Source organism: Seriola lalandi, unplaced genomic scaffold (assembly GCF_002814215.2).
Source record: "Seriola lalandi dorsalis isolate HSWRI2012SDOR001 ecotype SW California unplaced genomic scaffold, Sedor1 jcf7180002054442, whole genome shotgun sequence".
Classification (NCBI taxonomy): Eukaryota; Metazoa; Chordata; class Actinopteri; order Carangiformes; family Carangidae; genus Seriola; species Seriola lalandi.
Window position 1 is genome coordinate 795 of NW_019524995.1, and position 12,554 is coordinate 13,348.

At 38.3% G+C, this 12,554-nt stretch overlaps 2 protein-coding genes across 2 annotated transcripts; both read right to left on the reverse strand.

The window, feature by feature from the left end:
• Nucleotides 1-452: 452 nt before the first annotated feature.
• On the reverse strand, nucleotides 453-4,751 carry rlig1 (RNA 5'-phosphate and 3'-OH ligase 1). Its single transcript, XM_023410935.2, has 6 exons — nucleotides 4,530-4,751; nucleotides 2,842-2,959; nucleotides 2,552-2,647; nucleotides 2,337-2,453; nucleotides 1,070-1,267; nucleotides 453-647 (listed from the first exon to the last, which is right to left on the reverse strand). The coding sequence occupies exons 1-6, from the start codon at nucleotides 4,617-4,619 to the stop codon at nucleotides 469-471; spliced, it is 798 nt and encodes a 265-aa protein (XP_023266703.1). The 5' UTR covers nucleotides 4,620-4,751; the 3' UTR covers nucleotides 453-468.
• Nucleotides 4,752-6,100: 1,349 nt separating this feature from the next.
• Nucleotides 6,101-10,608, reverse strand: LOC111658413 (uncharacterized). The gene is made up of 6 exons (XM_023410934.2): nucleotides 10,325-10,608; nucleotides 9,623-9,785; nucleotides 8,502-8,641; nucleotides 7,774-8,148; nucleotides 6,899-6,977; nucleotides 6,101-6,593 (listed from the first exon to the last, which is right to left on the reverse strand). The coding sequence occupies exons 1-6, from the start codon at nucleotides 10,416-10,418 to the stop codon at nucleotides 6,398-6,400; spliced, it is 1,047 nt and encodes a 348-aa protein (XP_023266702.1). The 5' UTR covers nucleotides 10,419-10,608; the 3' UTR covers nucleotides 6,101-6,397.
• Between the last annotated feature and the right edge of the window lie 1,946 nt (nucleotides 10,609-12,554).

Consider the following 12,554-nt stretch of genomic DNA (forward strand, 5'->3'; position numbering starts at 1 on the left):
TAAGGCAAAAAAAGACATAGCATAGTAAGGCATAAAAATGTCAAATTATAATCAAGTATAAAAATGTCATAGTATAGTAAGGCATAAAAAATCATAGTATAATAAGGCATAAAAAGTCATAGTATAGAAAGGCATAAAAATGTCAAATCATAATAAGGTATAAAAAGTCAAATTATAATAAAGTATAAAAAAGTCATTGTATAGTAAGGAATAAAAATGTCAATAAACGTCATAGTACAGTAAGGGAAAAAAAAGTCATAGCATATTACAGCATTAAAAGGTTATACTGTAGTAAGGCATAAAAACATAGTATTTTAGGGGGGAAAAAAGTCAGAGTATAGTCAGGCATAAAAAGTAAGTATAGTAAGGCGTAAAACCGTACTGCAGTAAAACTTATGTTTAGGTCCAGCCTTGCACAAAGGAAACTGTTTGAATGTGTCCAGTTAAGAAGCACCCCAGTGTATAAAGTCATCCCACCTTAATGAGTGTGCCGTCATTGCAGTGCCAGACGATGCCCTCCACTCGGCCCTCTGGATTTTCCTGGAACCAGGAGCAGAGCTGCTGGAAGTCTACGGGTGGAGGGTTTGTGATATAAACACTCCCGTGTGACACCAGGCAGTGGACAGGCTGCTTCTTACTCCCCAGTCCTGCCAGAACAGTAACACTCCACTTTACAGCACTGACAACTAAGATTAGGATTTGACTTTATTTGTTTAATCCAGTAAATATTTAGTACCAATTCATAACAAAAACTTCCTTTAATGTTTCCCCTGTTTAAGGAATGTTAAATGTCTCTGAAAAGACCACTACATCTTAAGATTGGTAAAAGTCACACTTTGATCTCTTGTTTTAGCAAATATATTAGGGAATTGATAAACACATAGATTAAATGTGTTGTAAATATTACTGTGAAATTTGTTCACAAACAGGACACAGACAGGAAATCATCTGTCTCTGTTGCGTGAAATAATAAAGGAATAACAGCATTTAGATAACAATCTGTTTGAAATGACTCTCCCTTGACAATAACGTAAATGCATGCTGAAGAAAAATGTAAATATCACATTACCATAAGGGTTCCCATTGACATTGGTTCCGATGAGCTCCAGCGTTTGTTCCATGAGCTCAGCCAGTGGAACAGTAGTGATCTCCAGCGCGTCTTCATTGTCGGCGTTGGGCCTGAGAACAAGAGCCGCCCTGACTTCATAATCCACCACAGAGGAGTGCCAACAGTACTGCTTGTTGTCCTTCTCCACTGGAACCCAGCCTGAACGTTCACAAGTACCACATCAATACAACTGCAGGCAGTATCAAGCATTTTACATCATGTTGATCATTACTATGTAAGAACTTGTACCAGGTTTGTAAATTCTGATCTTGAACGCTTCAAAATCAAGAATTATACAATTTTATTTTCTTTATCATAGAAGTGCCAGACAATAATATTGCTAAGTGTTATGAACTGCAGAGGTCTATAAGTGAGTCAGAGTGACCTGCAGAGGTGGCAGCTACATTTTTTCTATATTGAGGACATTTATGTTAATAAATCGATATAAATTTTTTTAAGGTCTGTCCTAATACCCACACTCCTAGAAAACATGACAAAGATCATGACATCAATCAAATAATAATATTAATGTGATTCTTGCTAAGTTCCACATTGATTACATCTATATCAATAAGCAAAAGTGTAATCAATATCATATCAGCTGAGTATTCTGGTAAGTGTTAAGTCACTGAAAATGATTTCATAAACAGACGAATAAACTTGGTATGTTAGTAGATGTTTCATTTTTAGGTCGACCCGTGTTGTTGTTTTGGAGTTTTAACTCGATACTTAATACTCAATCCTGAACAGCATATATTGATACCATCATAACATGAAGGGAAAGATCTTGTATAGGCTTTTCTGTTCTTATGAGTTTGACACAATGAATGATGGGTAGTTTTTATCATGACTGAGGTGATACAGGCAGCTGAGATCTCCTCCTGCAAACCCAGACCTTGTCAGAACATTTTGCGGTATGTTGATTTAAGTTCAGAATTCAAATTCAAAAACAGGATTTATCCATTCATCCATCCACTCTCTGTAATGACATATCCTGCTCTGAGCTCAGTGTTAACTTTAATGGTGCCAAGGGCTGGAGCTTTTTATATCCTGCACTGGTGCAAGATTCAATCTGCCTTTAAGCAAAACTAATATCAGCTGTAACTGCACATGTGCAGTGAAGCTTTGCTAACGTACACACCCTGCAGGTTACAGCTGAAGAGGATTTGAATGACTATATTTATCTATGTGATATGTGATGAAATGGAATATGTAAATGGAAGAGAACCTGGAATGTGTCCGTGTTCGTCAGGCAGCGGGTGGCCATTGAGATGTTTGACCCTGTGAGCTGGGATCCACGTCTCCGGCACCGTCTTAAAATCTTCTTCTACGTTCCACGTGAAACCTGAAAACAAACACAAAGACAATAAAAACTAGTCCAACCTCCCTGCAGAAACGTTGACATGTAATGTGCAAAAAAAATAAAAAATACTGGTCTTTAACCTTTACAGCTCCTGTGAGAGTGCTGGTACTTTTTGAACCTCTTCTCCGCTTGTTTGTTGGGTTTCCTGTCAAGTCGAGCCCAGAGGTACGGCTGCTCTACATGACAAAGATAAACCATGATTTAGTTCATCACACCGTACACACCAAGCAAATCATAACAGAGTCACTTTCATTGTTTGGTTTTTGTAGTAAAATGACGCCACTATCAATCGACATGTATCCAATTTACAACAATCACAATATGAAGCAAGAAAAACAAATAACTTTCATTTGTCCAGCTCGATACTCACCTTTATAAACTGTGACATAACAGCAGGTACCATCCAGTTTCTCTGTGGCGAGTGCACAATCTACATTGGCCTCCAGAGCGACAGGGTTCACATTTTCAGTGGCGACAACTTGAAATTGCTGAAGACAAACAGACAGAGATATTTAACCATTAGAAGTCTGAGAGAGATGACTGAACTTCTCTTTACTTATTATGGTTATTCTCCTGTAATTAAAAAATAAATCAACCATGTACTAAAACAGAAAGAGGCAGGATTTTGGTATTAGTCCCATTCCATTAACATGTTTTAAACACCTCTATGGTTCAACCACTAGGAGCTGCAAAAAAAATCAGACATTTTAATTCATTATTGTGGCGTCACTTTGCAGTTTTTGCCATAATGATTATAATACAATTTTCACTTCCCTGGCACTTATGACTGACCCATTTACAATGAATTATAGATCCAGAGATGGACAGTGGCTCAGTGGTGAACAGCATCATGAACATCAATTGGAAAATGTCCCAGAATAATTTACTGACTGTCAAGCTTTAGCTTTTGTTTTCAGTAGTGCTGAAACAATCAGTCAACTGACAGAAAATGTACCAACTACATTTTCAATTTTTTTAATTTACTGTATTAATTGCTGAAAACATTTATCAAGTCAAAACACCAAAACATGTGTTTGTTCCAGCTTGTCATATGTGAGCCATCTGCTATTTTTCTCTTTTTTTTATGTTGTTGTGAGCTGAATATCTTTAGCTGTAGATTGTCAGACAAAACATGCGAGCTGTTGATGTTACTATCACATGTTGTAAATCAAATAAATTTACTGTGAGTGAACAGAACGTTGTAAATGACCAGAGGTTTTCGAAAAACATTTATACTATTATTGTGACCACATACATTTGTTTTTCAGGTATTTCAATAATTCAGTGGATTTACAAAACACACACACTTCCATCTGGTCATTTTATCAATTGCATGTTAAGATGAACAATGAGTCTCGCAACAGTTTCTCCACAGTAATCACTGTAAAATGCAACAGTCCTATTGTAATTTAACAACTAGAAATCTGTTTCCACAAACTGTCAAAACTGATGTGTATGCTCTGGGCAGGACAGAGTATGAGTTCGACCAGTTGTCAGTCAATGGACTATGTTTTGGTACATAAATAGTTTCTACATGTTAATAGTTTTACAGTCAGCTCACTCACTTAAAACCAGAGTATTAACCTTAGTTAACACCAAAGTAACCAATAGGTATTGAACCCAGCACATGACTTTGAATCTATTGAGAAAAAAAAAAGACATTACTTTTACAATATTTTTAATAAATACGTAAAGTACCAATTAATACACAATATACATGGAAATTGTTCTGCTACATTGTTTTGTTTTTTTTTTAATATTAATATTCACGCACGTCAGCGTACAGGTGTGCAAAAATAAAATTGCTTATGTATCATTTTCAGTCAGACAGTAATTTACAGTCGGTCCCTAACTTAATGTTGTCATGGCGGGCTCGGTGGGCTCTTATGGCCGTATTCAAGCAGCGAACAGCGGCTGTCCGCAGGTCTGTTGAGCTGAATAATGAACGGTTCGTGATGTTTACAGGTGAATGGCTGCTGCTGCTGCTGCTGCTGCTGCTGCTGCTGCTGCTGGTGCTGCTGCTGCTGCTGCTGCTGCTGCTGCTGCTGCTGCTCTCACCTGACAGGCTCGTTTTCTGGACTGTTCTTCTTTCACTTCCGTCAGAAACACACACGGTATCTTCTGCTGAACGGAGCCCAGACGTCGCATCTTTGTGTCGTCTTTAATTTCCACCTGAAGCCCCCGAGAAACGTCGGGGTTTTTTTTTTTTTTCGCAGAGAAGAGCAGAAATTTTAGCGACGTTGCAGCATGGATGCAGGTGAGTTTTCTGGTCACGTGGTCTGGTTCTTCTTCGTCGGTGGATAAACAATGAAATGACTCATTAGCGCCTCCTTGCTGTGGGCTCATTTTACAAACTCAACTCCAGCAGCAAGTTTGGAGAGGTTTGAAGATTTTATGTATATTTATTTCCAACACACACTGCATATATTTAAACTCTAAATCAAACTTTATGATGACAATGACAATATATGCATTTATTTAAAAACATCTTATTCTGCTTTGACTAACCTTGAATAACCTTTTTCCCACAAAAAAGGTCCATTACTTTGTTAAATATATATATCAAAAATCACATTTACTCCTTCTCCCCCATTTAAATATCTAGAATCTACAAAAATGCAAATATTGTTCATTTCAAAGGTTGAACTTCTACACACAAGATACTCAACTTCACTAAAAGGTCCATTCTCAGTGTACGTACATATGTGCACGGGATGCCTCAAGTTTCCACATGACTTCCCAGCTAGTTGTAAAGGTACAAATCATGCTCAGTCTTAAAGTCAAATGATAAGCAAAAAATAGATAAATAAAGAAATGAATTTTGAGTGAATGGGGATCATATTAATCATATTTTGACAAAGTTGCACATGGGGCAGTAAAGTGTGTTTTGTTTTCTTCGTTGCAGAATGCAATACATAAATGTAATGAAATCACAGCCTTGATATTGTTTTCTTTCTCCCCTGGAGGTAAAAAAGCAATAAAGTAACATTTATTTTTTAATTAAATGTTTTTACTTTATTTAAAGACACATTAATTAAAAGTTTTGTAATCTAATTAAACACTTGTTTTGAACAATGTTTACTAAATGAAGTAATTGAGCAATAGCTTATAATTAATGAGTGAATAAGTGTAGATTATGTTGCTGACAAACTTCATCTCCATCCAGAGCCAGGGCTCACTTTATTAGGTACACCTTTACAATCTCTACTAATGCAATTCATTACCACAACTCTGCAATAAATTCTACATTTGCAAAGCTTACAATGTTGGGCTTTTAATGACATTTTTGCAAATGTGTAAATTTAATTGTGTGTTTTTTTTATTATTTAAAGGTGGTGTTGCACTGCTACAATATTTTGAGAGGTGTTTCTAATCATTTGTCCTTCCAATTTACACACATGAGGAGGACAGGATTTAACACCTCTCAATTTAAAGCAGTCTAGTACAACGCCATCACTATAGCAGCAATGCTAAAACATATAATTTAATTAACACCTTTGTGACTGTGTTAACAAAATCCCAACATTATAAGCTTTGTTAAGTTTAAAAATCCCAGTGTAGGGCACTTCTGTGTAACATGGATTCTCTTCAACTGTCTTCTGTCTCAAGAACAGAAACAAAACGCACCATGTGATGAAAAATTAAGTAGATTTATTTCAAAATTATAGACAAGAATTTTATTGGCAATAATATGCTCATGCACACAAACACAGGGAGAGACAGACCAAATAACTGCAGCTTTTCACTCTCAGTATAAGTTTAGAGGAACAAAGGTCATATGATGTACAGTATGTTCAAATTTACAATCACTTTGATGAATATAGTTTATGAAATACACAATATTATAAACATTTTCTGATATTTATCAGGTAACACTGTGGCAGTATTTCATTCAGTTCGCTCCCCCTCACAGAAATATCACAGAGCTACTCTGAATAGTCTGTTTTCATGTCTGGATTCACAAACAGCGTGATGTCACTGGAGTACTTCCTGTCTGATACTTCATATTCATCATCTTCCTCTGCTCCCTGTTGAAGGTCCATCTCACTGTCATTGTGCTTCCACATCTCTGTCTCTGTGTCGTCTTTTTGTTGCCCCGCAGACCAAAAGGTGAAAATGTTCCTTTTTCCAAACAGACAGAAACAAAAAAAATGATATGAGAAACATGATACACATGGATCAGTAAAAGTAAATCAAGTTCAGTAGACGCGTTGAAGAGGCTATAAGATAGTTTTCCTCTCTAGTTGCAGTTTGTTAAACTGTCTCCTGCTGCAAAGTGCATCATAAAAGCTTTAACTTTAGTTTTACACATGCAAAGGAAACAGAGTATGAAGATCATGAGCTCTAGTTGTTTCTGGTCTGTCTCTTTGATCACAATGAAGCTCCATAGACACTACAGACACTAGGCATCTGATAACATGACTCACAGTTTGTAGTACCACACAGCACCTGCTGCTGTCAGAAGCAGGAGAATGACGCCAAAAATGATGAGTGCCGTAGGTACAGCTGGAAAATAAACCAAGTTGTATTAATGATTGCCACAAACTCTTATCTCGTTTATATCATATATCTGTGCAGCAGTTCAAATCCCAGCTTAACCACACACTCTTATTTGGGATCCAGATCTCTCAAAGCTGCGGCAGGTGTCTGAAACCAGGACATAGCCGGGATCCTCCAAAAACCTGATCATAACCAGGACACTCAAAAACATGTAAACACATCCATGTTCCATTCTGATTTCTTATATGTGGGGCATGAGTGATGAATAGATGGCTGGATGAACATTATGTAAACAGGGCACCATGGCTCAGCTTGTTACCATGGTACTTAGCAGCTGACCATTGCAGTTCAACCACCTAAGACTAAGTCAATCTCATGGTACAAAAGATTGTCTAAAACCTCAGTAAGACACTTTGTTTTTCTAAATATTTCTTAATATTCTTGTGTGTTTTGTTAATTAATTAATTAATTAAATGGTAATACCCTTATTTATATATCCTGTCCCTGTTTTTCCGGATAGGGTAAGGTAAGGTAAGTAGGAAAAACATCTGTTGAAAATATAAAATATACTCAAAGTGACCTCTACTGGCGACTAGATGGAGATGCATGAATATAATTTACAAGTTTCCGTCCCTTTCAGCTCAAAACCTTGAGCTCCATCTGCGTTTAAAGTCATAACAGAGAGGAATAAAAAAAAGAATTAGAGTAAAGAATTTTGCTTCCTCTTGGAAAAACTGACAAAAGAACATCACAACCACAAAAAAAATAAAAATACAGAAGATTAAAGACGACAAGGACGCACCTCCTAGAGAAGGTTGTGCAGAGCTCACATGCGGAGGCAGCAGCGACACAGAGGTAGAAAAGGCAGCAGTGACGACAGTAGGTTTCGAGGCGATGAGGTGAGAGAGAGATGTAGGAATACGGGTGGAGAAAGTTTTAAGAGAAGTGGAGGTGGAGGAAATCCTAGATGAACATGTTGTCTTGAGCAGGAGAGTAGAAGCTGTAGTGGAAGCTTTCTTCTCCGGGGTTTTTGTTGTTATTGGCTTTACTGAGGACGCGGCCTTGGTTGTTGTTGATGTAACCAGAGCTGCAGTGGGCGTTGAGCTTCGGGTCAGTGCTGTTGACGTGGTTGGAGACGTGGAGGTTTGGGTGCCAGAAGGTAGTAAATGTAGTAAATCTGCAGGTGGTGAAAAAAGGTTTACATTTACAATGCATTCATTGAACTAACCCACTTTATACGGTGGCCCAGACTCGTCAACACGAATGCAAAAGCCACAACACAAATAAATTGTATTTATGTTGTTGCTTTTGCTTCGTGTTGACCCATCTGGGCCACCGTACCAGGATACACAGATTCATGAGTGTTGAAGGATCATTAAAGAGAGGAAGGGAATAAAAAGAGAACAGTTTTCTATTTTGCTTATATAATATATAGGAACATTCATTAAGGTTCAGTAAATGCAAAATAAATAAAGCACAATTTTATTTTATTATTAAATTTTTAAATTTTATTTATGAAATAACCTGTACCTGACGAGCTGAAGCAGTAAACACCAAACGGTTTGTCTGCACTTGCGCGCCACGTCACCACCCCAGTTTTACCCTTTCCACAGTTGTTGTCGGGCGTAAGTCGTGGGAGGACTGCGATCTGTTCAGCTATCCAGCCGAATCTGTTAAAAAATAATACAGTGTTGAAAATGTAATTAAAGGACGGATGAGTCCATTGCTTTAAAGGGGAATTACACCTATTTTAAGGTGGAGCTCCAAGTCTATACACAGGTCTTGGGGAGAACTACTGCAAATGTGAAAAAACGTTTAAAATAATGCTTTTTTGGGGCTTCAGGCGTCTGATAAATCGCCTTAAGTGATGTCACCTGAGTCAGCATTAGTTGGGTGTGAAAAGCGTCTTCATTCATTGAGGATTTGTCTGTGGTTGTCATGGCCACCCGATAATTTTCCACATTTCTATTTTCATTTTGTACTCTCTGTGCCTGATCTTATATTTATCAAACCATTTCCCTCAGGGTTTTGGTAGTTTCCAGATTGTGGAGCCCAGGTGGGATTCAAACCCAGGACCCTGTTGATGGAAGACAGAGCTGAACAGTTAAATTCACAAATACCGTAAGTCTAATAACAGATCTGTTTGACATCTCCAACTTTTCCCTGTAAGAGAATCGACAGTTGAGCTGCATGTGCAGACTGAACAGCAGGCAGACTGGAACAAGTTACTGAGTGACAAATATTCACAGCTCATATGGAAACACCTTTCAGTCGTACAGGCTGCACTCACACTTCAGTAGGACTGAGTCTGCTGAGGGAGCAGGGCTTCATTTTGTCACAGAGACACACAAGTTACTTCACGAGCTTAAAGTATCGACTGAACAAATGCCTGACGTTTTTTAAATCTGTAACGTTCCCCTTTAATTTCCAAATCCTACCTACACAAACACACTTATGGAATAATAAAACTCAATATTTAACATTTTTTCAGCTGGTATTGACGGCTAAACGACATGATGCACTTGGTTCGGTTCGTTTTTTTGCGGATTAACTGTTCAATAATAAAGTGTAGTAAAGCTCTCAACTGTAATCTTAACAGGTATTCACATCTGCCACACCACAACAGTCACCACACGTTTTCTCGAGCCTACTTGCACGTCTCCAGTCCCTGCTGCAGTGCTTGCTCCATCTGGTCTCTGGTCGCTATGGTGACGTTCAGAAATAGGCAGGCAGCTCTGGCAGCAGTGAAGTTCAAGGTGTACTTCCCTCCTTCAATGAGCATGAAGACTCCAGCCGTTATGGGACTTTGAGGGACTAATGACATTTTTTGTAAGAACACACACATTTTTGTTAAGATACGCATGAACTTCTGCATCTTATCTTTATAGCTGTGTACATTTAAAGTGTAAATTTATATCAATGGTAAACTCACTCTAACATCATTATATATTGTGATTTAAACAATATATATGTTGGTACAATGAATAGGAACCTAATATAAACATGTGCCAAGGGTTAATTCATGGTATAGTGGAGACAACTAAAAATACACAGTAATGGAAATTTTTCATGTGCATGTATTCTTGAAGCTTCTATCTGACTGTGACCATAGAATTAACTTTTTTATTGTCACATGAAAAACAACTAAGAAGAAGTTAGAGCCGAAAAATGTCCTGAAAATATTCCTTTAACCATAAGAGATCACGCAAAAACTAATTCTTAAATGTTACAAATTCAAGCATTGAAAGTGACCACAACATTTTCACACCAGCAAAATAAACAAATACATAAATGTTCCAGTATCTGGTGAAAAAATGTGGCGCTCCACCTACACCAGAAAACAAACAACTTACCTTGAATTACACTGGATTCTGCGGCAGGAAACAAAGCTGCCAAACAAAACATTAAACACTGAGTAAAAAATGAAAATCTTGCCATGTTTTGCATAAAATATATACAACTGCAGCGGAGCGAAGGTGAACAACCAAATAAAGCGAATGCAGGGAAAAAGCCTCAAAACAAATGTGATGTCCATAAGAAGAGGAAACAGGAAGAGTAGGTCAAATCTGCTTGACGCCCTGTTAAGAGATAACACCCACGTCCACACATCAGAAAGACCTGGACAGAAGCTCTTAGTGTGCTTGATCCAAACAATTATCAAATCGCAGATATAGGATATTTATATCAAGTTCAACACTCTCCTGGTTAAAAATGAAGACAAATTGAGGATTTCCAGGAAGTATTAAAGCGGGATGACAGGAAACATCAACTTTAAACAGTCTTCTAAGATAAATAAATAACAGAGAATGATCCTTTTGGCGTTATCGTGGAGCTGATCGAGCACATGCAGGTTGCTCCATGCTTCTTTATAGAATTGGTGCCTTCACAGCCAAATATGGAAAAAGAAATATTTGCTTAAAAATAAACATCTTTATGGAGGTTATCAGTGGTTTGCTGATTTTCTGCCTTGCCAGCATCTCTCTTCCAGAGGTGTGTTTGCTCTGACAGGAAAGGGAACTTCCGCCACATTGTTCCTGCTTCTGTGTTTTCTTTCTGTCTCTTTTTCACAACCACTTTCTCTCTTCTTCCCTATGAATTCATCAAGCTCATGGTGGTATTTTCTATAATGTCTCCGCAGCTACATGTCGCCAAAGAAGAGTGAGAGTGTTCAGTCCTCTTCCCTTTTTCCTTCAACCCATCACAGAGGAATAACAGCGTGTCTCCTGGCACACGTCAAAGACCCAAACAGGAACAACATGCAGCTGATGACGGAGCATCTTTGGTCTGTTTGCATGTTCGGCGTGGGCGGGTGGCACAGTGGGGGGGATCAAACCTCTAACCTCCACAGTGCTGTGCCACATTCACTGATAATCACTTTAACTCCGGTGCTTTGTTGACAATGCCTCCACTTCCTCGTTGCTACAAAACCCAATACGAAGAAAAATGATCTATGATCTATCTATCTATCTATCTATCTATCTATCTATCTATCTATCTATCTATCTATCTATCTATCTATCTATCTAAATGCCCCAAACAGAACACAAGGATGAAGGTGCAGTCACATTGTGTAGACAACCATCTATCTTACCTTAAACTCACTCACTTGCCTAATTGAATAGATTCAGTACTTAGTACTTAGTGTTGTCCCTCACTTGTAAGTTGCTTTGGATAAATGAGTAAATTTACTGTAACTTGTCTGATCCATAAATACACCCAGGTGTTTCTCTCTGTGTAGGAGCAACACCTCATTACAGTGACTTTATCATCCCTCGCTGACAGCGAGGATGTTCTGCTGTACAAAGGTGGAGAGGACGAGAGAGTTCAACATGACCTACTTTCATGACTCGGTGAATATCATGTGAGCTTCCTGCCTGCTTCAGGCTTGCAGCATGGATGACTGGCTGTAAGGGATACAGCACTGTAACACAGATAAGAGCTGCAGGAGAAGCTAATTGGTCACACTTCCCTGGTCAAGAAGAGTGGAAGTCTCACTTCACCCAGAGGGAGAGAAAAGCATAATTCACTGTTAAAAGTGTGACAATTTCTCTTCACGCAGCATCAACACAGGAAGTCGTCCTCAGGGATAACAGCAGATTGTAACTGAAACAGTTTTTCTGAAGCCACTGATTCAAAGCCAATTAAACACACTCCCCCCCCCCCCCCCCCCCCAAGACAGACTTGTTAAATAATTTACTCTTCCTAATTGTCCCTTTTTGTTGTTTCTCTTTCTCTCTTTTTTTAAAGAAATATACATGAACTGTATCATTGTTATGTTAATATAAATGTTAGTGTTAAAACCCATGGAGAAATACATAAGAAATAACTGCACCTTTGGCTTTCCACACTTTTCAAATACCAAAGAGGCAGCACAAGTGTTCCTCACACATTCCCTCAAAAGAAATGTCACTGACACCAATTTTGTCATTAAGACACAACAAACGTCATCCTATCTCCCTGCAGTGTCCAGAGTGTCAGTAACAGCTGGGCCTTCTTTTCCCCCTCTGCTCCGTGGACCTGAGGTACACCTGAAGACTGGCTATGAAGTCCAGGGAACGGCATGACTTTTAAAATCGGAATGAA

Bases quoted from the DNA above. Each gene is read 5' to 3' on its own strand.
- rlig1 (XM_023410935.2), bottom strand. From the start codon at position 4,619: ATGCGACGTCTGGGCTCCGTTCAGCAGAAGATACCGTGTGTGTTTCTG. The intron at 2,960-4,529 runs GTGAGAGCAGCA...GTTTGTCTTCAG, and splicing joins CCAGAAAACGAGCCTGTCAG to CAATTTCAAGTTGTCGCCAC. The intron at 2,454-2,551 runs GTTAAAGACCAG...GTTTGTTTTCAG, and splicing joins CTCTCACAGGAGCTGTAAAG to GTTTCACGTGGAACGTAGAA.
- LOC111658413 (XM_023410934.2), bottom strand. From the start codon at position 10,418: ATGCAAAACATGGCAAGATTTTCATTTTTTACTCAGTGTTTAATGTTT. The intron at 9,786-10,324 runs GTAAGTTGTTTG...AAATGTCATTAG, and splicing joins AGAATCCAGTGTAATTCAAG to TCCCTCAAAGTCCCATAACG. The intron at 8,149-8,501 runs GTACAGGTTATT...CACCACCTGCAG, and splicing joins TTACTGCTTCAGCTCGTCAG to ATTTACTACATTTACTACCT.